The sequence below is a fragment of the Trachypithecus francoisi genome, unplaced genomic scaffold (assembly GCF_009764315.1).
Source record: "Trachypithecus francoisi isolate TF-2019V2 unplaced genomic scaffold, Tfra_2.0 Lachesis_group2, whole genome shotgun sequence".
Taxonomy (NCBI): Eukaryota; Metazoa; Chordata; class Mammalia; order Primates; family Cercopithecidae; genus Trachypithecus; species Trachypithecus francoisi.
The window spans coordinates 113000275-113025226 of record NW_022681465.1 but is presented as its reverse complement, the minus strand read 5'-3'; the positions used below and the strand labels follow the sequence as shown (position 1 = coordinate 113025226).

Genomic DNA, 24952 nt, shown 5'->3' with positions numbered 1-24952 from the left:
CTTGACCTTAAAAGGACACTGGATAGAAATGGTCATAAAGAGAGAGAAATGCCACAGAGACAATGAAGTCCTACATAAGCTTAGTCCCTTTATAAACTGGAACCACTGCAAGCGCCCTGGAAGACCTTAATGGGGAAGCAGGCACATAAAGTGTCCCTTTTTCCATTTACTGCATACTTTTCTTTAACTGTTTAGCTGTCATGTGTGTGTCTCTGTGGGTGTACACCTGTAATCTCAGCACCTTGGGAGGCTGAAGTGGGCAGATCACTTAAGGTCAGGTGTTCCAGACCACCCTGGCCAACATGGTGAAACCCCATCTCTACTAAAAACACAAAAATTGGCAGGGTGCAGTGGCTCACACCTGTAATGCCAGCATTTTGGGAGGCCGAGGCAGGCAGATCACCTGAGGTCAGGAGTTTGAGACCAGCCTGGCCAACTTGGTGAAACCCTGTCTATACTAAAAATACAAAAATCAGCTGGGTGTGGTGGCGGGCACCTATAATCCCAGCTACTCAGGAGGCTGAGGCAGGACAATAGCTTGAACTCAGGAGGTGGAGGTTGCAGTGAACCCAGATTGCACCATTGCATTCCAGCCACAGAGCAAGACTTCGTAAAAAAAAAAAAAAAAAAAAGCTAAACAGTAGAGAGGGGGGAAAACACATCTTGTACCCATTACAGTGTTTAAGATTTACTGATCACCACACTCCAGGAAGAGAAAATGCTAATCAGGGTAGTTGGGAATACTTGTACAGACAGCAGTATTCCTACTCTATTCCGGCTTTCTTTACTGAGAAATTTAAAACCATATTTAGTGGCTTGGTGCAGTGGTCTGTAATCCCAGCATCTTGGAAGGCCAGGGCGGAAGCATCACTTGAGTCCAGGAGTTCAAGACCAGCCTGGGAAACACGGTGCAACCCCATCTCTACTAAAATGTTTTAAAAACAATTTTGCCAAGCGTGGTGGCACACACCTGTAGTCCTAGGTACTAGGAAGGCTGAGGCAGGAGGATCACTTGAGCCCAGAAAGTTGAGGCTGCAGTGAGCCCTGGTTGTGCCATTGCACTCTAGCCTGGGCAGTGCTGTCTTCAAAAAAAAAAAAAAAAAAAACCCAAAAAACCAAAACCGTATTTAGTGGGTACTAAACAGTAGGATGCAAAAAGCCACAGAGCCTTATTTCCCTAAATCAAACTTAATCTGCTTTGAGGTGAAACTGAGGGACAAAGTCAGCCTCAGTTAGTTAGGGGCTCCTTCTTTACCTCAATGGAATTACACAAGAATTCTGGGCTCCTAGGTCTCAGAAAATAGCGGGGTAGGGGCTGGCCCTTTGTCCTAGGTGGTCGCTTTGGTGGCTCTGCAGAGCTGCTGTCTGATGGGCACTGAGGCTGCAAGCAGCTTCAAGGACAATTCTCACCTAATCTTCCCCACTGACTTTAGAACATGCCCATGTTCTCTGGTCCTCTGCCACCAGGTGGTCCCTATAGTTTTCTGTTGCCTTTCCAGGCCCGAAAGAAGCTACAAACTCCGCCTCTCAGTGTTGGGCCATGCTTCTTAATCTTGGGATGAACACATGATATACTGCCTCCAGTTGAGGTATTTTAAAAATAACTCACCCAGTTTGTTCATATAACTCAAAAAATATCTTAGTCATATTTTTCATCCTTCTCTTTCAAAAATATCTTTGTTCAAGAAAAGAATAACTTATTGTTCACATCTGTTTCTGGCTTCAGCGTAAGTGGTAAGTGGTAAGAGAATTAGGTCACCAACAGTTAGCTGTTCTCTCTATAGATCTGTTCTAAGCCAGAGATCTTGTTTAGGAGCCCTTGACCTTAAAAGGACACTGGATAGAAATGGTCATAAAGAGAGAGAAAATGCCACAGAGAGAATGAAGTCCTACATAAGCTTAGTCCCTTTGTAAACTGGAACCATTGCAAGCACCCTTTAAGACCTTAATGGGGACCATTTTGAGTCCTAGTGTGAGTTTCCTGGCATAGAACTGTCAAGCATTCAGTTCACATACAAAAACAAACTTACTTTTTTTTTTTTTTTTTTGAGACGGAGTCTCGCTCTGTCGCCCAGACTGGAGTGCAGTGGTGCGATCTCGGTTCACTGCAACCTCTGCCTCCTGTGTTCAAGCGAATCTCCTGCCTAAGCCTCCCCAGTAGCTGGGACTACAGGCGCCGGCCACCACACCCAGCTAATTTTTTTTTGTTTTTAGTTGAGACGGGGTTTAACCATATTGGCCAGACTGGTCTCAAACTCCTGACCTCAGGTGATCCGCCCGCCTCGGCCTCCCAAAGTGCTGGGATTGCAGGTGTGAGCCACTGTGCCTGACCTGAAAAAGTTTTTCTATTGAGCACTTTGTGTTAGCGAAAGGAAAAAAAAAAAAAAAAAAAGAAACCTAACAGAATCATAACTAGACCCTACTTGGATTTGAATTTAACCTGTGCTGTTTATTTATGGCATCATTATCATAACTGTTTTTGAATTGGGATTATGTCAATGGATGCTACTTATGATTATTGCATTTATTAGGTATTTTGATGAAGAATTGTGAAACTGCTTAGGCATGTTAAAGATACAAAATTAGGAGGGATCTCGGACCAGGCGTGGTGGCTCATGCCTGTAATCCCAGCACTTTGGGAGGCTGAGGCGGGAGGATCACCTGAGGTCAGGAGTTTGAGGCTAGCCTGGCCAACATAGCAAAACCCTGTCTCTGCTAAACATACAAAAATTAGCTGGCCTAAAAATACAAAAATTATCCCAGCTATGCAGCATGCTGAGGAAAGAGAATCACTTGAACTGGGAAGTGGAGATTGCAGTGAGCCAAGATCACGCCATTGCACTCCAGCCTGGGCGATAAGAGCAAAACTCTGTCTCAAAAAAAAAAAAGAAAAAAAAAAAATTAGGAGGGATCTTTGATATCCTGGGGAACTGAATTAGAATTCAACATGACCCTGGAAAATTACATATGTGCATGGAAATTTATGCAATATATATTTACCTGAAGAGTTATAACAGGAATAAGTATGAGGTCATTTACTTATGAAGGAAAAACATGTTTTAGAGAAGCATAATGAGGAAATAATGCTCTTTCACTATGTCACTTGAAACATATTTTGGGAGACTCAGAGATATTGTGTAATAATATTAAAGTAATAGATCCTAAAATCTAAAAGTATAGCTACCCCTTATTCCAGATTCTATTAATGTCAACCCAAAAATATATCCATCATTCAAAGACAGCAATATTTAATAATATAACTCATGCTAGTTTTTGGTCTATTTATTTTATTTTACATAGTGTAATGACACCATAGTCAACTTTTGGTTACCTGTGTATGATTTGGGTATTTTATGGATTAACTACAGAAAAAAAATTTTTTATCACAGTTTAGCTTTTCTTTTATAACAAGCTAAGGTACTACCCTCTGCCATTAGTTGGCATTTGTCAAAAAATAGAAAAAAATTTAACATAAGGAAAGTAAGTGAGCTACCAAAAATTCCAATGTCTTTCACAAAGTGAAACTGCCCTTTAAATTATTATTTATTTCTTCACTATTATTTGAGTACTTATTGTATGCAAGACACTAAGTTAGAGTCAGTGAGAATCAGAAAGATAAGCAATAGATGTTTTTGCTCTGGAGGAGTGAAGGATTTGGTGAATTACAACATTGTGACAATTATTTTGAATTATTGATTATTTCTCTCTTTGCATATACTGAGAAGAGACTTCAGAGACCTTGGAAGATATTTGGTCAATTAAATTTTCTATTATTTCATGTGTTAATTGAAATGAAGAAGAAATTTGTACAGCAGATGTAGTACTGAATCAAATATTAATGAAAAAGAATCTCTTAATGTAACTTGAGAAATAACTGCTAAAAGAATTCTGGAGAGGATCTCATTTATTTCTAACTGATTGGACTTAAGGAATCATCAATGCTTCATGATTTTGAATGTTAATCAAATTTTGTTGATGGTTTTAAGAATTTAAATTACCTAGTAGCATGTTCTAAAATCATATTGTTTATAAGTAAGCCATTTCCCACTCATACGTAACCTGGATGGAGAAAATACCAGAAGCATATAACATTGAGCTATTTGTAGTTTACCTCTCAATGTTCATTGCTTTTTAATTGGTCTTACTACAATAAACTTCTTTGTTGTTGTTGCAGTTTTTTTTTTTTAGACGAAGTCTCAATCTTGTGGCCCAGGATGGAGTGCAATGGTGTGATCTCGGCTCACCACAACCTCTGTCTCCCAGGTTCAAGCCATTCTCCTGCCTCAGCCTCTCGAGTAGCTGGGACTACAGGCACCTGCCACCAAGCCTGGCTAATTTGTGTATTTTTAGTAGAGTTGGGGTTTCATGATGTTGGCCAGGCTGGGCTCAAACTCCTGACCTCAGGCTATCTGCCTGCCTCAGCCTCAGCGTGGTGGCTCATGCCTATAATCCTAGCACTTTGGGAGGCTGAAGCGGGCAGATCGTCTGAGGTCAGGAGTTTGAGACCAGCCTGGCCAACATGGCAAAATCCTGTATCTACTGAAAATACAAAAATTAGCCGGGCGTGGTGGTGGGTGCCTGTAAACCCAGCTATGCAGCTTGGATTTGTAATCCCAAGGTTCTGGGATTACAGGCGTGAGCTACCCTGCCCGGTTTTATAATAAACATTTTTAAACAAGGAAATAAATGCCCTGAAGAACAGCACATGACCTAGACTGCCTAGATTTGTAGTTAACCATTGGGTTTGACAGTATTTTTTAAAAATAAGTAGCATGTGTTTCTTTTAAAACAACTGTATTTCAAGAAAACAACTCAATTATTTTCTGAAAAGAAAGTACACTTGTTAAAAATTATTTTCTGCTCTGCCAAAACAGGAATAAGACAGAAAAATAGCCGTAGTTCTGATGACCTGCAGAATGAGTTACTCAGTTCTGTGGCAACAGACCACAACTTGTAGCTCTAACTACATCTTCTGAAATAAGTATGTTTCGAAGTAATACAAGATGCGTGAAAATTCACAATTTTTGTTTGTTTATTAGTAACTAACATTCATACTTTCTTCAGATTTCTTTTGTTTTTAACCTAATGTCTCTTTTCTGTTCCAGAGTCCCCCATTACCTTTAGTCGTCACGTCTCCTTAGGCTTCTCCTGTATATTAGTCCATTTTCATACTGCTGTAAAGACTTGCCAGAGACTGGGTAATTTACAAAGGAAGGAGGTTTAATTGACTCACAGTTCAGCATTGCTGGGGAGGCCTCCAGAAACTTACAATCATGGTGGAAGGTGAAGGGGAAGCAAGGCACCTTCCTCACAAGGTAGCAGGAAGAAGTGCAAGCAGGGGAAATGCCAGTGCTTACAAAACCGTCAGATCTCGTGAGACTCACCCTCTGTCACGAGAACAGCATGGGGAAACTGCCCTCATGATCCGATTACCTCTACCTGATCCTGCCCTTGACAAATGGGAATTATGGGAATTATAATTTAAGATGAGATTTTGGGTGGGGACACAGCCAAACTATATCATTCTGACTATGACCATTTTTAGACTTTTCATGTTTTTGATAAACTTGAAAGTTTTGAGAAGTACTGGCCAGTTATGTTGTGGGATGTCCCACTATGGGACTTCATCTGCTGGCTTTCTCATTAGGTTAAATTGGGTTATGAGATATGAAAGGAGATTACAGAGGTTAAAAAATGTCATTTTCAGAAGGGCATGGTGACTCATCCCTGTAATCCTAGCACTTCCGGTGGCCAAGGTGGGTGGATTGATTGAGTCCAGGAATTCAAGACCAGCTTGGGCAACATAGTGAGACCCCATCTTTACAAAAAAAATACAAAAATTAGCCGGATGTGGTGATGCACCTGTAGTCCCAGCTACTTGGGAGACTGAAGTAAGAGGATCACTTGGGCCAGGGAAGTGAAGGCTGCAGCGAGCTGTGATTGTGCCACTGCACTCCAGGCTGGGCGACAGGGCAAGACCCTGTCTTTAAAAAAAAAAAAAAAAAAAAGGAGATTACAACTGAATGTCAGAGTGGATTTAGAGGAAGTTTTCATTTATCTAGACTATCTAGAATATGAATGAGTCACAATACATAATATATATGCATTATTAATTTTCGAAAGAGTAAAACATTTTTAAAAATTTGCCTCTATTGTTATACACACTATCTTTTATATATATGTATATATAATTTACAAGGCATTTCAGGACTTTGCAATGACTGCATCAGGATCATCAATAAGAGTGACAACGTAATTCAATCAATAAGCAACAGATGTTGTTAACTTGAACAACAGATAGTCCCACATGTTACTAAAGATATAGAAAGTATAAAAATTTTACATAAATTTATGCTAACTATATTACTACCAGAAATTCAATAAGATAATTAGTTAATTTTATGTTATCTTGTTTACTGACCCCAACCCCTCTCATTCTCAAAAACCTGGTTATTTGGATGTTTTCATCTTTGGAATGTTGGATGTATAAGAAATTATTCTGTCACTCTTCCCAAGGATCCCAAGTGAGTATGGCTATAGACATTGCAAATGTAAGTGTCCTTAGAGCACTGAAAAAGCAGCTCTAACAAGAAGAATAAATAAATAATAGTATTGGGTACAAAAGGACAATGGACTATCAGCTGATGGTCTGTTCTTGAGGCACTGTTTTCCTACTTAACAAACAACTGTCTTAACACCAAGAAGAACTAGTGATGTGTAGGTTTGGATGACAGCTAAACACTAAAATTGTTAACAATTAGGAGTTTGTAAAAAGACAGTGAGTAGGCTCTTGGCATGAGTAATTCTGCATGTGAAACTCATGGCTATAATCAGTGGGTAGGAGTTGCTTTCACTCTGTCTTAGTACGCTTGCACTGGCATAAAAAAATACCATCCACTGGGCAGCTTACAAACAACAGAAATTTATTTCTCACAGATCTGGAGGCTGGGAAGTCCAAGATCAAGGCACTGGCAGATTCTGGTGGCCAGAGCTTTCTAATTTATAGACAGCGCCTTCTTGCTGTGCCTTCACGTGGTGGAAAGCAGGAGCAAGCTCCCGCAGGCCAATTTTATAAGAGCACTAACCCTGTGAGAGCTCTGCCCTGATGACCTAATCGTCTCCCAAAGGCCCCACCTCATATTCGTATCACACTGGGGATTAGGTGTCAACATATGTTGACACCTAATTGGGGGAGGGGGGAGAACACAAACATTCAGACCATAGCACTATTTTTTGGAACATTTCTGTTCATAAACTTGCCATCAGAAATTTCTACTTTGTGGTTAAAGTTTATGTGAGCTAGCTTAGAAGAAGGGCCTCTTTGAGTTTGGCATAGGAATATCATTTTATTTCCATGCCAGGAGCAAAAGCTGAAATCTGAATGCACCTTTTTGTGCCTGTTTTGTCAAAGCCAAACTGAACTACTTATTAAAAATTGGGAGATATAGGCCAGGCGCGATGGCTCACGCCTGTAATCCCAGCACTTTGGGAGGCCGAGGCGGGTGTATCACGATGTCAGGAGATCGAGAACATCCTGGCTAACACAGTGAAACCCTGTCTCTACTGAAAACACACACACACACACACACACACACACACACACAGCCGGGCGTGCTGGCGGGCGCCTGTAGTCCCAGTTACTTGGGAGCCTGAGGCAGGAGAATGGCGTAAACCCGGGAGGGGGAGCTTGCAGTGAGCCAAGACCGCGCCACTGCACTCCAACCTGGGCGACAGAGCGAGACTTCTTCTCAAAAAAAAAAAAAAAAAAAAGGAAAAGAAAAATTGGGAGATGTATTTCAAATATGACTATATCAATGCCCTTAGCCAAAAGCCACTAGGAATATGCTTACAGTTAAACAAATTGGGTTCGTCACTCATTGCAGTGAGGGAGAACAGACGCCACAGGGACTGTGGGATATTGCAGCACAGGGGTGTTAGTAAAACTTCCTAGGATTTGGGCTTATGTTAGGTGATTTTGAAGGGTTTAAGGAAGCTGGCTTTGCTCTTGATTGGAGACTTTCAGGATGTAGGGGCGAGTCTATGATTAGGTATCTTACCATATTTTATCTAAGGGAAGGGAAGACCAAACCCACGCTAAAGGTGTAATGGGTTAAAAAAAAAAAAAAAAAAAAAAGCAGCAGGCACTTATATTAGTATTTGCCAGGATAGGGAGATGTTTGGTATTTTGAGGCTTGGGCAATGTTCATGCTTTGTCTGTAGTCAGACGTGATTATGGGGAGGCCTTATTTTTGTCTTTATCCACCATGGTCACAGAGTGACTTTATATGATGTTGATGTTCGGTGAAACTGTTTCTGTTTCACAGGAGAACACTGTGGCCTGACTGCCAGTACCAGGCCAGCTTCTGATGTCAAGGGCTGCATTTCTCTTTCTGAACTACTAGGTCATTAACTGGCGAAATAACATTCATTTCAAAGATTGCTTCCAATATTCTCCATGTTTTATTCGAAATACGAAACAGACATCATTACATTTCTACGGATCTGCTAAATTATTGCAATTTTCTTGGTCAACTTCAGAATTAAATCCTTATCATGAAGTTCTTTGGCACTAAATTTAAGAATCAAAGAGTGTGCATTTTTCATTCCTCATTTTACAAAATTTTGATCTGTATAGGGTAGCAATCTAGTAAAACATCAGTATGTCTCAGCATCTTGTCTTTGTTTTATAGTCTTGGAAATTCAGTATATTGGATCATCTACATGAGACTGGGTTCCAGGGCATATATGCACCCTAACCAAAAATACAGGAGACTAATTTAGCTGCAAGAATGCTAATGTGTTCATTCACAATAAGAAATATAACCATCAAAAGTTATAATAGTTAACTCTTACTGAGTGCCTACTACGGTAAGCATGTGACATGAATTAGTCCATGAAATCTTCACAATGGCCTTACGTGGTAGTCACTCGGTCATTTGGAAAACACTAGACTAACCACCTCTGTCCCACCCTCCTCTTCTTCAGTTGCTTCCTAATTATCGTAAGTTCTCTCTCAACGTCTCCCTTTCTTTCTCTCTTATTCCCAAGTCTCATTCCCAAGAGTTGTTGCATCTGCTAAGTTTCATACTTTTGCAATACCTATTTCTCCACTGGTACATTTTGTCATCATTTAGACCAACATACGGGGGGCAGGGGGGTGGGTGTTAAAAACTGAGAGGTTCTTTTGCACTTCCTTTTCTTTGAAAAAAAAATACCCTCAAAGATGTCTAGAATGTTATATTACTTACTTAGGTTTATTTATATAATTATGAATTCTATGGTTATTACAGATTAGATTTTTTTTTTTTTTGAGACGGAGTCTCGCTCTGTCGCCCAGGCTGGAGTGCAGTGGCCGGATCTCAGCTCACTACAATCTCCGCCTCGCGGTTTCACGCCATTCTCCTGCCTCAGCCTCCCGAGCAGCTGGGACTACAGGCGCCCGCCACCTCGCCCGGCTAGTTTTTTGTATTTTTAGTAGAGATGGGGTTTCACCGTGTTAGCCAGGATGGTCTCGATCTCCTGACCTCATGATCCGCCCGTCTCGGCCTCCCAAAGTGCTGGGATTACAGGCTTGAGCCACTGCGCCCGGCCCAGATTAGATATTAAATGTATTGGTGTTTTATGTTAGTCTGACTTGAAACTAGGCTCACAAATGTAATAATCTTATAGTAATCTCTTTTTTATTTAAAAAATCACATGCATCAGCTTAATATATTTTGCTTTGTATTTGCTCAGTCATGTGTCTCTAATGCTTCAAGGTCAGGTTCAATGACTTGATCCAGAAGATTCATATATATTAGAGTCTGGGTTTTGGGGTGTGGGTGAAAGAGAGTAGTTTTGTCCTTGTTATTTTGTTGCAATACATGTTTATGGTTTAAAAAAAAAAAAGGAAAGTACAAAAGAAACAGAGCACAAAGAATAAACAAAACCCAACAAACCATAATCCTCCCATCTAGAGGCAACTAGTTACTGATAACATTCTGGGTTGTATCCTTCTAGAGGTTTCTCTATACATTCCACATCATGATGTATGCACAATTGAGTTCTCTGCTTTTTTCCCATATAACATCACATGATAAGCATTTTCTCCATCTTTAAAAATGTAAACATATAATTTAATTTAATCATGCATGTAATACATGAATAAAGTGTCTCCTTTTTCAAATATTAAAGTATTTAGGTGTAAGGATAGGTATCAATAGGATTTTGAACACCACTCCCATGTAGAAGTTTCCTCAGTATGAAAATATCAGAGTTTATTTAGTCATTGTCCTGAGTTATTTCCACTATTTTCCTATTCCAACATTGCTGCAATGAATTTTCTTTACTATATGCTTCTTCAGGGTAGACAAGTAGAAATGGAATTTCTGGGTTATGAGTATGAACATTATTTAGTTATAGTTGACATTTTTAATGCTGAAAAAATTTATTGCATGTTTTTAATGTTGGGCTTCAAATGCTTTGGTGAAAATATCTTTGTTTATATATTTTTGTGTTTCTTTCATGTTATTTCCTTACATTTCTAAAAGGAGAAGTACTCAAAGTTTATAAAACATTTTAGACCTCCTGATAGATAGCATGAACTCATTTTTCAAAGGATTATTTCAGTGTAGAATCTCCTAGGAATGAATGGGATACTCATTTTACCCTCCAGTCCAACATTAGGTGTTATCATTTAAGATATATTGTTTTCAATTTGATAGGGAAGAAATGGCATGTTATTTTAATTTGCATTTCTATGATAACTGGTGAGTTTGAACATTTTATATGTTTACTAATCATTTTAACTTCCTGTATTATGAATTGTCTTTTCATATCCTTTTTCCATTGTATACTAGAGCCTTTGTGTTTTCCTCATCAATTTTCAGGGCTAGTTTCATGGGCCCATACCTGTGTATTCACACTGGGCCCCACACCTACAGGGACCTCGAACTCTGTTTAATGCTCTGCTGTTGCCATCTTGAAATTGTTAACAATTTTAGGACAGAAGTTTCCACCTTTCATTTTGCACTGGGCTCCAGAAATTATGGGTCTCCACAAAGTATATAGCCAGTCCTGTCAGTTTATATATATTAGCTTTATATATAACAAGAGTATCAGCTTTGGTTACATGTTACAATAAACAATTTTTCTTCAGCTTTTATTTCCTGTGAACAAAAATGCATGCTCATTGTAAATCTTAAATTTTCTAAGGTATATAGTATAGAAAGTAAAAGTGGCTAATAATCCCATGTCTGACAACCCCACTGTTTTGTGTTTTATATCTATATCTCTATCTATCTATCTATCTCCAAATTCTAAACTGTTTTTTTACAATAGTGGCTACCACTCTCCAGTTGGTTGTGAGCTGTTTGAGTGCAAGATAACCACGAACCCACAAAGAGCTGCCGGTTTGAAAATTAATCATCTGCTTCTCCACCCTCTTCCAAAGAAAAACTCCACTTCCTTCTTCCATCAAAATAGGAATCTTCTTCCTTTGGTGAATATGACACAGTTTCATTTACTACACTTTATATTCAAAGTGTATTTATTTACCTTCAAACACTTTTTATTACTTACATCATTTTGTTTTCATTATTCTGATTTTTCTATTTGTAAGAATTGTTTGGGTGTCTTAGGATGGAATACACTGTGATCATAATTTTTCTCCATTAAAATGAAGGAAAATACTTTTTCATTTAATGACAAGATCTTCAGGAACAATTTAAAGTCATTAATTGAGGCCTACATATTATTTTATTTATATATTCCATGGAAATGAACAATCCATTTTGTATCCTGCCCTTATCAAGGGCACTATATCTTGGACAGCTTTTTGTAACAGTATATATAACTCTGTAAGTGAAGATTTTAAGACAGATTTTTGTATGTAATCTTGTTTAATGCAAATAAGCTTTAAATAGTATTTGTTCTAAAGTCTCCTTTCTAGTCTTAATTAATATGCTGTTGTGCATGACTTTTTTCTAGGCCCTTTTTAATTTTTTTTAATTTTGAGACAGAGTCTTGCTCCATCGCCCAGACTGGAGTGCAGTGGCACAACTTCAGCTCACTGCAACCCCTGCCTCCTGGGTTCAAGCGATTCTCCTGCCTCAGCCTCCCAAGTAGCTGGGACTATAGGTGTGCACTACGACACCGGCTAATTTTTGTATTTTTGGTAGAGATGGGGTTTCACCATATTGACCAGGTCAGGCTGGTCTCAAACTCCTGACCTCAAGTGATCCACCCACCTTGGCCTCCCAAAGTGCTGGGATTACAGGTATGAGTCACCGTGCCTGGCAGCCCTTTTTAATTTAATATGATTCCTGGCTTCTGGACTTATCATATATATCTAGTAACTTGTGACTTACAGGATATGCATAGGTTGGTGGTATATGATTTACTTGCAATCTAATGTAGAATTTTCCTCAAAGAATATGACATTTATATTTATGGGGGAAAGTTACAGTGTGCTGGCTCTTCTTCTAATGGTTATTTGACGTTTTGCTTCAAATCATAAGGCTTGGTGCCCAAATCAATCTCAAGATTCCTCTCTGTAGAAGGAAGCTACAACTCACATTTTGAAGCTATGTGCTTCCTCTTTCACTTTTCTGACTGTGCAGTCCATTTCTATTCTTAGGATAAGTAAAACAGGCGAGTCTTAGTGTGCTTAAACTCATCATAAAGCTGCGTTGCTTCATGGCCCAGAAATTGTGATTCCTTTCATTTCCCTGCCCACCTCTGCCTGCCTAACCTTTTAAGACCAATACCTACTTCTAAATCCCTTGGTATCTCATCATGACCACAAATCCGTAGTCAGGGATAATTTAAACTTTCCCTTTTCCATGCCACTAGGGAAATTGTTTGCTTATTCTCTAAACTACAAATATAAGCATGAGGAACGAGTATATAATGTTATATTTTCTTTATCAAATTCTGCAACCTTTCTTCCTCTCCTCCCTCCCTCCTTTCTTCTATCCTTCCCTTCCTTTCTTTCTTCTCTCCTTCCCTCCTTTCTTCTTTCCTTCCTTCCTTTGCCCTTCCTTCCTTCCTTCCTTCCTTCCTTTCTTTCTTTCTCTCTCTCTCTCTTTCTTCTTTTTTTTTTTTTTTTGAGACGGAGTCTCGCTCTGTCTCCCAGGCTGAACTGCAGTGGCCAGATCTCAGCTCACTGCAAGCTCTGCCTCCCGGCTTTACGCCATTCTCCTGCCTCAGCCTCCGGAGTAGCTGGGACTTCAGGTGCCCGCCACCTCACCCGGCTAGTTTTTTGTATTTTTTAGTAGAGACGGGGTTTCACTGTGTTATCCAGGATGGTCTCGATCTCCTGACCTCGTGATCCGCTGGTCTCGGCCTCCCAAAGTGCTGGGATTACAGGCTTGAGCCACCGCGTCCGGCCACTCTCCCTTTCTTTCTTTCTTTCTCTTTCTCTCTTTCTCTCTTTCTTTCTTTCTTTCTTCTTTCTTCCTTTCTTCCTTTCTTCCTTTCTTTCTTTTTCTTTCTTTCTCTTCTTTCTCTCCTTTCCCTTTCTTTCTTTCTCTTTCTTTCTTCCTTTCTTTTTCTTTCTCTTCCTCTCTCTTTCTCTCTCTTCTTTCCCTTCCTTCCTTTCTTTCTTTCTTTCTTTCTTTCTTTTCTTTCTTTCTTTCTTTCTTTCTTTCTTCCTTTTTTTTTTCTTCTTTCTTTTCTTCCTTCTTTCCTCCCTTTATCTCTCTCTCTATCCTTTCTTTTAGATAGAGATGGGGTCTCACTACACTGACCAGGCTGACTGTGAACTTGTGGACTCAAGTGATCCACCCACCTCAGCCCACCGAAGTGTTGCGATTATGTGTGTGAGCCATCGTGCCTGGCCCATTCCACATTTTTTACTTGTACATATATACACACACACATATACATGTATATGTGTATATATATGCACACATTTATCTTCAATTGTACATTTATTCTACATGATCTAACTGCAAACTTTATCTTATTTTATTTATTTATTTATTTTAATTTATTTTTAAGACAGCATCTTGCTCTGTTGCCCAGACTGGAGTGCAGTAGCAGATCTTGGCTCACTGCAACCTCTACCTCCTGGGTTCAAGTGATTCTTCTGCCTCAGCCTCCCGAGTAGCTGGGATTATAGGCGCCCACCAGCACGCCTGGCTAATTTTTGTATTTTTAGTAAAAGCAGCGTTTCACCATGTTGGCCAGGCTGGTCTTGAACTCCTGACCTCAAATGACCCACCCGCCTCAGCCTCCCAAAGTGCTGGAATTACAGGCATGAGCTACCATGCCCAGCCTATTTTTTTTTTTTTTTTTTTTTGAGACAGTGTTTTGCTCTGTTACCCAGGCTGGAGTGCAGTGAAGTAGTCATGACACATTGCAGCCTCAAATTCCTGGGCTCAAACCATCTTCCTGCCTCAGCCTCCCAAGAAGCTGGGACTACAGGCACACGCGACTGCATCTGGCTATTTTTTATATTTTTTGTAGAAACTGGGTCTCACTATGTTGCCCAGGCTGGCCTCTAACTCCTAGGCTCAAGTGATCCTCCCACCTCACTTCCCAAAATGCTGGGATTACAGATGATAGGCACCACACCTGATGGCAAGCTTGATTAAATTCTTATTTTTTCCATCTTATCAGCTCATATTTTCTTGTTATTATTTATTTGCCTGCTTTTTCTTCTCCATCAAAAATCTGTACCTATAAAATTAACTTTTTTTTTCTATTCTAAACACATTTCTACAGTTTGTTTGAGAAGTACTTTCCATACTTTTTTTTTTTTTTTTGAGATGGAATCTTGCTCTGTTGCCAGGCTGGAATACAGTGGTGAAATTTTGGCTCACTGCAACATTTCCCCCCTGGGTTCAAGCAATTATCGTGCCTCAACTTCCCCAGTAGCTGGGATTATAGGTGCCTGCCACCACGCCGCACTAATTTTAATATTTTTAGTAGAGGTGTGATTTCGCCATGTTGACCAGGCTGATCTTGAACTCCTGACCTCAGGCGATCAGCCTACCTCGACCTCCCAAAGTGCTGGGATTACAAGCGTGACCCACCACACCCAGCTCCATTCACTCTTAACCAGGAGATTGTTTTTTCACAGACAATATCTAATGATGAGCTGTTTTATAGCATGAATTTAGTTAATGCCAAAGTACAGCATTTATTTTTAGCAAGTAAATCAGCGAGAACAACAAGGCTGTTTTAATCAGACCAAATATGAAATCAAGTGCTACAGATGGCCTTTGCGTATAATTTATATCTGCATTTGTTTTGGCTATAAAGTGTGGGGAACATTCTAACTCATTCACATTCTAGCAGATATTTAATAGCTCGATTTTCTTGATGCTCTTCAATTAAACAGACGGCAGAGGAAGCTTTATTCTGAGATCTATACAAAATGAATTATCTGGTAGTGTAAGAATCAATGTGTTGGTAACCTCCAGGACATTTTTGTACAACATATTGAGAATTCAATTTGTTTTCTAAATCATACTTTTATTTTTTAATTAATTAATTAATTTATTTATTTATTTTGAAACAGAGTCTTGCTCTGTCACCCAGGCTGGAGTGCAATGGAGCAATCTCGGCTCATTGCAACCTTCGCCTCCCAGGTTCGAGCAGTTCTTGTCCCTCAGCCTCCTGAGTAGCTGGGACTACAGGTGTGTACCATTCCGCCCAGCTAATATTTTTTGTATTTTTAGTAGAGATGTGGTTTTGCTCTGTTGGCCAAGCTGGTCTTGAACTCGTGTCTTCAAGCAATCCGCCCACCTTAGCCTCCCAAAATGCTGAGATTACAGGCATGAGCTACCAGACCTGGCCCTAAATCATAGTTTTAGTGTAAAATTCTAATCAAATATTTGTGAACCTCTAAAGAACCTCCTTAGAGGCCGGGCGCGGTGGCTCAAGCCTGTAATCCCAGCACTTTGGGAGGCTGAGACGGGCGGATCACGAGGTCAGGAGATCGAGACCATCCTGGCTAACACGGTGAAACCCCGTCTCTACTAAAAAAAAACTACAAAAAACTAGCCGGGCGAGGTGGCGGCGCCTGTAGTCCCAGCTACTCAGGAGGCTGAGGCAGGAGAATGGCGTAAACCCGGGAGGCGGAGCTTGCAGTGAGCTGAGATCCGGCCACAGCACTCCAGCCTGGGTGACAGAGCGAGACTCCGTCTCAAAAAAAAAAAAAGAAAAAAAAAAAAAGAACCTCCTTAGAATCTTAGGATTTGGGCCAGGCACAGTGGCTCACGCCTGTAATTCCAGCACTTTGGGAGGCCCAGGCAGGTGGATCACTTGAGGTCAGGAGTTCAAGACCAGCCTAGCCAATATGGTGAAACTCCAGCTCTACTAAAAATACAAAAACTAGCCAGGTGTGGTGGTGGGCACCTGTAATCCCAGCTACTCGGGAGGCTGAGACAGGAGAATCGCTTGAACCTGGGAGGCAGAGGTTGCAGTGAGCCGAGATTGCATGAGTTCACTCCAGCCTGGGTGACAGAGCAAGACTCTGTCTCAAAAAAAGCCAACAACAACAACAAAAAACTTAAGATTCTACAGAGCTCAGGTTGAAAACCAGAGATCTAGAGTACTAGACCAGTGGGTCAAAAATCCATATTTGTTACTCAAATTCCTTGGCTTCAGAGGCAGTCTTTCTCACATCAGATTGTGTAAGGTTTAAAAAAATTTTTTTAAGTCCTTTTTTAAGCAGCAGAGTCTTGCTGTATCACCCAGGTTAGAGTGCAGTCACATAATCATAGCTCACTACAGCCTCAAACTTCTGGGCAATCAAATGATTCTCCTGCCTCAGCCTCCTGAGTAGCTGGGACTATAGGTATACACCACTGCACTCAGTTATTTATGTATTTATGTATTATTTATTTATTTTGAAACAGAGTCTTGCTCTGTCACCCAGGCTGGAGTGCAATGGAGCAATCTCGGCTCATTGCAACCTTCGCCTCCCAGGTTCGAGCAGTTCTTGTCCCTCAGCCTCCTGAGTAGCTGGGACTACAGGTGTGTACCATTCCGCCCAGCTAATATTTTTTGTATTTTTAGTAGAGATGTGGTTTTGCTCTGTTGGCCAAGCTGGTCTTGAACTCGTGTCTTCAAGCAATCCGCCCACCTTAGCCTCCCAAAATGCTGAGATTACAGGCATGAGCTACCAGACCTGGCCCTAAATCATAGTTTTAGTGTAAAATTCTAATCAAATATTTGTGAACCTCTAAAGAACCTCCTTAGAGGCCGGGCGCGGTGGCTCAAGCCTGTAATCCCAGCACTTTGGGAGGCTGAGACGGGCGGATCACGAGGTCAGGAGATCGAGACCATCCTGGCTAACACGGTGAAACCCCGTCTCTACTAAAAAAAAACTACAAAAAACTAGCCGGGCGAGGTGGCGGCGCCTGTAGTCCCAGCTACTCAGGAGGCTGAGGCAGGAGAATGGCGTAAACCCGGGAGGCGGAGCTTGCAGTGAGCTGAGATCCGGCCACAGCACTCCAGCCTGGGTGACAGAGCGAGACTCCGTCTCAAAAAAAAAAAAAGAAAAAAAAAAAAAGAACCTCCTTAGAATCTTAGGATTTGGGCCAGGCACAGTGGCTCACGCCTGTAATTCCAGCACTTTGGGAGGCCCAGGCAGGTGGATCACTTGAGGTCAGGAGTTCAAGACCAGCCTAGCCAATATGGTGAAACTCCAGCTCTACTAAAAATACAAAAACTAGCCAGGTGTGGTGGTGGGCACCTGTAATCCCAGCTACTCGGGAGGCTGAGACAGGAGAATCGCTTGAACCTGGGAGGCAGAGGTTGCAGTGAGCCGAGATTGCATGAGTTCACTCCAGCCTGGGTGACAGAGCAAGACTCTGTCTCAAAAAAAGCCAACAACAACAACAAAAAACTTAAGATTCTACAGAGCTCAGGTTGAAAACCAGAGATCTAGAGTACTAGACCAGTGGGTCAAAAATCCATATTTGTTACTCAAATTTCCTTGGCTTCAGAGGCAGTCTTTCTCACATCAGATTGTGTAAGGTTTAAAAAAAATTTTTTTAAGTCCTTTTTTTAAGCAGCAGAGTCTTGCTGTATCACCCAGGTTAGAGTGCAGTCACATAATCATAGCTCACTACAGCCTCAAACTTCTGGGCAATCAAATGATTCTCCTGCCTCAGCCTCCTGAGTAGCTGGGACTATAGGTATACACCACTGCACTCAGTTATTTATGTATTTATGTATTTATGTATTTATTTATTTATTGTAGAGACAGGGTCTCACTTTCTTGCCCAGGCTGGTCTTGAACTCCTGGCTTCAAGTGATTCTCCCCCATGGCCTCCCAAATTGCTGGAATTACAAGTGTAAGGCACCTCAAATGGCCAAGTCCATTTTTTAATGAAGGATTACCAATGCAACATAATATGCTGGAAAAAACTTGAAATCAGAAGAATGTTCATTATTCTTACTATTAGTAGAAGGCATGCTATATACCACACACTCTGATAAGTACTTTATAAGTACTATCCAATTAAATTTTCTCCAAGAAGGGCTATTCTATGGAGTAGCTACTACTCTTAGCCTTTTTTTTTTCTGAGATGGAGTCTCACTATGTTGTCCAGGTTGGAGTACAGTAGTGTACAATCATTGCACACTACAGCCTGGAACCCCTGAGCTCAAGTAATCCTCAGGCCTCTGCCTTCCAAGTAGCTGGGACTACAGGCATATGCCAAGATGCCTGGCAGCCCTATTTTTTTAAATCGACGTTTATTTTAAGTTCTGACATACATGTGCAGGATGTGCACGTTTGTTACATAGGTAAACGTCTGCCATCGTGGTTTGCTGCACAGATCAACCCATCACCCAGGTATTAAGCCCAGTACCCATTTGCTGTTCTTCCTGATGCTCTCCCTCCCCTGCAACCACCTCCAACAATTCTCAGTGTGTGTTGTTCCCCCCATGTGTTCATGTGTTCTCATAGTTCAGCTTCCACTTGGGGTAGCTTGTTCCACTTGTGGAACATGCGGTGTTTGGGTTTCTGTACCTGCGTTAGTCTGCTGAGGATAACGGCTTCCAGGTCCATCCATGTCCCTGCAAAGATATGATCTCATTCCTTTTTATGGCTGCATAGTAGTCCATGGTGCATATGCACCACATTTTCTTTATTCAGTCTACTGTTGATAGGCATTTGGGTTGATTCCACATCTTTGCAATTGTGAATAGTACTGCAATGAACATATGCATGCATATATCTTTATAACAGAATGACTTGGCATTTGGGTTGATTCCGTATCTTTGCTATTCTGAATAGTACTGCAATGAACATATGCGTGCATGTGTCTTTATAATAGAATGAATTCTATCCCTTCAGGTATATACCTAGTAATGAGATTGCTGGAGCAAATAGTATTTCTGTTTGTAGATCTTTGGGGAATCACCACACTGTCTTCCACAGTAGTTGAACTAATCTCATTCCCACCAACAGTGTAGAAGTGTTTCTTTTTCTCCACAACTTCACCAATATCTGTTGTTTCTTGTCTTTTTAATAATCGCCATTCTGACTGGCATGAGATGGTATTGCATTGTGGTTTTGATTTGCATTTCTCTAATGATCAGTGATGTTGAGCTTTTTTTTCATATGTTTATTGGCTGCATGGATGTCTTCTTTTGAGAAGTGTCGTTTGCCCACTTTTTAATGGAGTTGTTTGTTTTTTTCTTGTAAATTTGTTTAAGTTCCTTGTAGACTCTGGATATTGTAGACTCTGGATATCAGACCTTTGTCAGATGGATAGATTGCAAAAATTTTCTCTTATTCTGTAGGTTGTCTGTTAAAAATATGGAATGCTTCATGAATTTGCATGTCATCTTTGCGCAGGGGCAATGCTAATCTTCTCTGTATCGTTCCAATATGCTGCCAAGTGAGCATATATATATGCTGCCAAGTGAGCACAGCAGCCTTATTTTATTGGTGGAAATACTGAGGCTTGGAGTGGTTAATATGCTTAAGGTCACACAAGCAGCAAGTGGCAGAGCTAGAATTTAACCCAAATTGTGGTGTTTTTTGGATAGAAAACAAATGCCTTCAATTTACATAGCATCTCGAGTTGAGAAGCTTCAAGTTAATAAATGATGGTAACAACCACTGTTTTGATGATCCGGGGCCAATTCTGACTGCTGAATGTAACAATTTCCACAAGTATGTGCCATAGAATTGCCTAGGAATTTCTATTTTAAGCTGTATGTTTAAGTGGTGAGTTACTGACTACTGCTCTTTTTTCCGTTTTTACTTTTATATATTATTTCTCACTGATGCTAGACAACTTGAGACATTTTTGAACTTTATACTAATTGTTTTTCAAAAGAATATTTCTTATAGTATAACGAATTTTTTTTATTTTTTTATTTTTTTATTTTTTTTTTTGAGACGGAGTCTCGCTCTGTCGCCCAGGCTGGAGTGCAGTGGCACGATCTGGGCTCACTGCAAGCTCCGCCTCTCGGGTTCACGCCATTCTCCTGCCTCAGCCTCCCGAGTAACTGGGACTACAGGCGCCCGCCACATCGCCCGGCTAGTTTTTTTTTTTTTTTTAGTAGAGACGTGGTTTCACCGTGTTAGCCAGGATGGTCTCTATCTCCTGACCTCGTGATCCGCCCGTCTCGGCCTCCCAAAGTGCTGGGATTACAGGCTTGAGCCACCGCGCCCGGCCATAACGAAATTTTTACAATTTTTTTTTTTTTTTTTTGAGACGGAGTCTTGCCCTGTCGCCCAGGCTGGAGTGCAATGGCCCGATCTCGGCTCACTGCAACCTCCACCTCCCAGGTTCAAACGATTCTCCTGCCTCAGCCTCCTGAGTAGCTGCGATTACAGGCGCCTGCCACCATGCCCAGCTATTTTTTGTATTTTTAATAGCGACGGAGTTTCACCGTGTTGGCCACGATGGTCTCAAACTCCTGACCTTGTAATCTGCCCGCCTCGGCCTCCCAAAGTGCTGGGATTACAGGCATGAGCCACTGTACTCAGCTGACCAAATTGTTTTTAGAGTGTCTAAATACACTCCTATACCATCATACTTATTTAATTTCTTTGGGAAAAAAATTAGTACCAGAAATGATGTAATACTTTATGTGCCTATTCTCTTATGTTTTAATTCTATTTCATAAGTATTATTGCTTACTAGTTCAAGCTCAAAAAGCATGCATAAAAACCATATTTTAAAAATTTGGTTATACTCTAATAAAATTTTCTTTTGAAAAACAATTTGTATAAGTCCCTAAATTTCTCAAGTTGTCTAGCATCAGTGGTTAAAAACCATATTTTATGCATGCTTTTTGAGCTTGGACTAGTAAGCAACAATACTTACTAAGTAGAATTAAAACATAAATAAAGAGAATAGGCGCATAAAGTATTACATCATTTCTGGTACTAATTTTTTCCTAAAGAAATTAATAAGTATGATGGTATAGGAGTATATTTAAACACTCTAATTAAAAACAATTTGGTCAGCTAGGTGTGGTGGCTCACGCCTGTAATACCAGCACACTGGGAGTCCAAGGCAGAAGGATCACTTGAGGTCAGGAGTTTGAGATCAGCCTGGCCAAAATGGCGAAACCCTGTCTCTACCAAAAATACAGAAAATTAGCTGGGAGGCTGAGGCAGGAGAGTTAGTAATCCCAGCTACTCGGGAGGCTGAGGCAGGAGAATTGCTTGAACCTGGGAAGCAGAGGTTGCAGTGAGCCAAGATTGCACCACTACACTCCAGTTCGGGTGACCGAGTGAGATTCCATCGCAAAAACACCCCCCCAAAACAAAAAACAATTTGGTGACCTTGCATGGCGACTCCTGACTGTAATCTCAACACTTTGGGAGGCCAAGGCAGGATTATCAGTTGAGTCCAGGAGTTTGAGACCAGCTGGGGCAGCATAGACCCTGACTCTATTTAACAAAACAAAACTATTTAGTATCACATTCTTACATTCTTTTTAAGAGTGATTTGATATATAAAAAAAGGTATACTTTGTATTCTTTTTTTTTTTTTTCAGGAAAACATTCTCTTACTTTATTTGCATCTCAGCAAAGGTTCTCATTTGGCACCTGACTGGCATCAAACCAAAGTTTGTAGGCCAACAAAGCTGGGCCACTCACAAGCTTCCCATTTGTAGGTCTCAGTGCCTATGAGTATCCAACAGCTGTTCCTCTCTTCAGTCTCTCAGGGAGGCTTAAATCTGTCTCAGGTGTGCTAAGAGTGCCAGCCACAAGGTGGTGAAAAGGTCCACGGTTCTGCAGTCTTTGCTGGGATAGGAAACCAAGCAGTGCCTGGACAGCAGAGTTCTTTTCGTGGGCAACAGATAACCAGACAGGACCCTAATCGTGCTCTTATTCAACAGTCTTCTCTCTCTGCCTAGACTGGAATAAAAAGCCAGTCTCTCTCGTGGCACAGGGGAGATACAAGCTGGTTTACATTTGATCTAACAAAGGCATCTACCGAAATCTGGTCTGGATAGACGGCACCGGGAGCTCTCAGGTCAGCGCTGCTGGTTGGAGGACATTCCTGAGTCCAGCTTTGCAGCCTTTGTGCAACAGTACTTTCCCAGGATCCACAGGAAATACTCAGAGTCCACCTGGACATTTTACTTATATTCGCTTCCAAGTGTCAGAGGGGTTCAGGACTGTCTGGCCTGGGGGCCTCCTCAGGACCTCAATTCAGGATTATCTACTCAAAGCATTAAATAAAAAGAAATACAGTTTCAGGATGAAGGCTGCTCTTTTAAGCCCTGCTGAAGAAACAATTTCAGGCAGGATTGAAATAGGGAAACCGGTCACTCAGCTCGGCGCAAGCAGGAGTTGCCTTAGACTAGAGAGCCTCTCCTCCGGTGCGGCGCAAGTAGGGCCTCGGCTTCAGGTCAGCATTCTAGCCGTCCAACGCTTCCTCTCCGGCACCTCGGTGAGGCTAGTTGACCCGACAGGCGCGGATCATGAGTAGCTGCAGGAGAATGAAGACCGGGGACGTAATGAGGCCGAACCAGAGCTCCCGAGTCTGCTCCGCCAGCTTCTGGCACAATAGCATCTCGAAGACGAACTTGAGACTCAGAACCGTGAGGACCCAGAAAAGGCGGAGCACCGCCAGCCGCTTCTCTCCATCCTGGAAGAGGCGCACGGACACGATGGTGGTGAAGTAGGTGCTGAGCCCGTCAGCGGCGAAGAAAGGCACGAACACGTTCCACCCGGAGAGGCCCGGGACCAGGCCATCCACACGCAGTGCCAGCAGCACAGAGAACACCAGCAGGGCCAGCAGGTGCACGAAGATCTCGAAGGTGGCGAAGCCTAGCCACTGCACCAGCTCCCGGGGCGAAAAGAGCATCGCGCCCGTTGAGCACGGGCCGGGGCCTGGCCGAGCGTGCCACCCGCGGGGCTGCGTCTCCTCTCCCCGTGGCCCTCGCCCGCGCCTGCCGCCGCTGCTGCGAGCGAGAGGCAGCGAGCGGCCCCGCCAGCCCCAGCCCTCGGCCCTGGTTCGCCGGCAATCCCCTGGCCCCGACCCGGGACTCAACCCTGGCCGCCCGTGAACACCCGCCTCGATAGGACGCCATGCCCCACTGGGCGCGTCCCTAGTGCGTCACTCTATACTTTGTATTCTAATAATAGAAGTAAAAAATATTCTTTTACAATCACTTTCTGTTTATAGAATATACAGCAAATATACTCTATCGGCAAGTCTGTGGGGAAACAGGCTGTCTAATATACTAATCAATTCACTTTTCCTTTTCACTCAGTAATTTCACTTCTGAGAATTTATACTACAGATATATCCAAACACATAAGAAATGAAACAATATAAAATTTTTCATTGCAGACTTTTTTTAGGAGAAAAATACTGGAAACAATACAACTATTCAACGGCAGGAGATTGATTAAATAAACTATGGGTTATACTTCCATAGAATGGAGTACTATACAACTACAAAGAGTGAAGGAGATAAACAGTATGAAGGTTCATCAAAAAGCAAAACTGCAAGCCTGTAATCCCAGCACTTTGGGAGGCCGAGACGGGCAGATCACGAGGTCAGGAGATCGAGACCATCCTGGCTAATACGGTGAAACCCTGTCTCTACTTAAAAATACAAAAAACTAGCCGGGCGACGAGGCGGGCGCCTGTAGTCCCAGCTACTCGGGAGGCTGAGGCAGGAGAATGGCGTAAACCCGGGAGGCAGAGCTTGCAGTGAGCTGAGATCTGGCCACTGCACTCCAGCCTGGGTGGCAGAGCAAGACTCCGTCTCAAACAAAAAAAAAAAAAGCAAAACTGCCATGTGACCCAGCAATCCCATTTCTGGGTATATATCTGAAGGAATGGAAATCAGTATCTCAAAGAAATATCTGCACTCCCAAATTCATGCAGCATTATTCCCAATAGCCAGCAAAAAGGGTGCTGGGGTAAATAAGACAGGATTAGCTATCCTAGAGGCAGCCCTCAATCACGAGAAGTTATGCAAAGTCTTTCCCAGAAGTATCTAAAAATGGGATAGTATAAAAACAAACCCATCTGTTTAGTAATGAATATATTTTATAGCCAATAAAAATCTGGAAAATAATTTTATAATAAGTTCCACATGAAAACATTTGAAACTTTAAAAGGCATTGCCTAATACAGTGAACAGAATGTTTCTATTAAATGGTAGAAATCGGAATTTGTTGGGAAAGTAAATATTTATTATTGTTAAAATGTGTATTTTAAAAAAAGGATTATTTTTACCCCAGTTTTTGTGAGTTTATCAGAACTAAATTCTACATATCTTCACTTTGCCTTGGGGGTAAGCAAAGATAATTAATGTAAAAAATTTTAAATTTAATTTTAAATTATAATTGACATATAATAATTTTACATATTATGGGGTAGTGTGATGTTTCAATACATGCAGACATTGTAAAATGACCAGATCAGGGTAATTTTTATTAACTTCTGATCATCTTTGTTATTATAAGGGATTAGGGGCACAGATATTTTTAGAACAGTAGATCATCCAAGAAATTTTTTCT

At 41.4% G+C, this 24952-nt stretch overlaps 1 protein-coding gene and 1 non-coding gene across 2 annotated transcripts; both read right to left on the bottom strand.

Annotated features, from left to right (window-relative positions):
• Positions 1–19756: 19756 nt before the first annotated feature.
• On the bottom strand, positions 19757–19863 carry LOC117066167. The gene has a single exon (XR_004430167.1). It is a non-coding gene; the product is annotated as a U6 spliceosomal RNA (small nuclear RNA).
• Positions 19864–21946: 2083 nt separating this feature from the next.
• LOC117065383 (transmembrane protein 203-like) lies at positions 21947–23534 on the bottom strand. Its single transcript, XM_033180159.1, has one exon. The coding sequence runs from the start codon at positions 23280–23282 to the stop codon at positions 22872–22874; it is 411 nt and encodes a 136-aa protein (XP_033036050.1). The 5' UTR covers positions 23283–23534; the 3' UTR covers positions 21947–22871.
• Positions 23535–24952: the final 1418 nt, after the last annotated feature.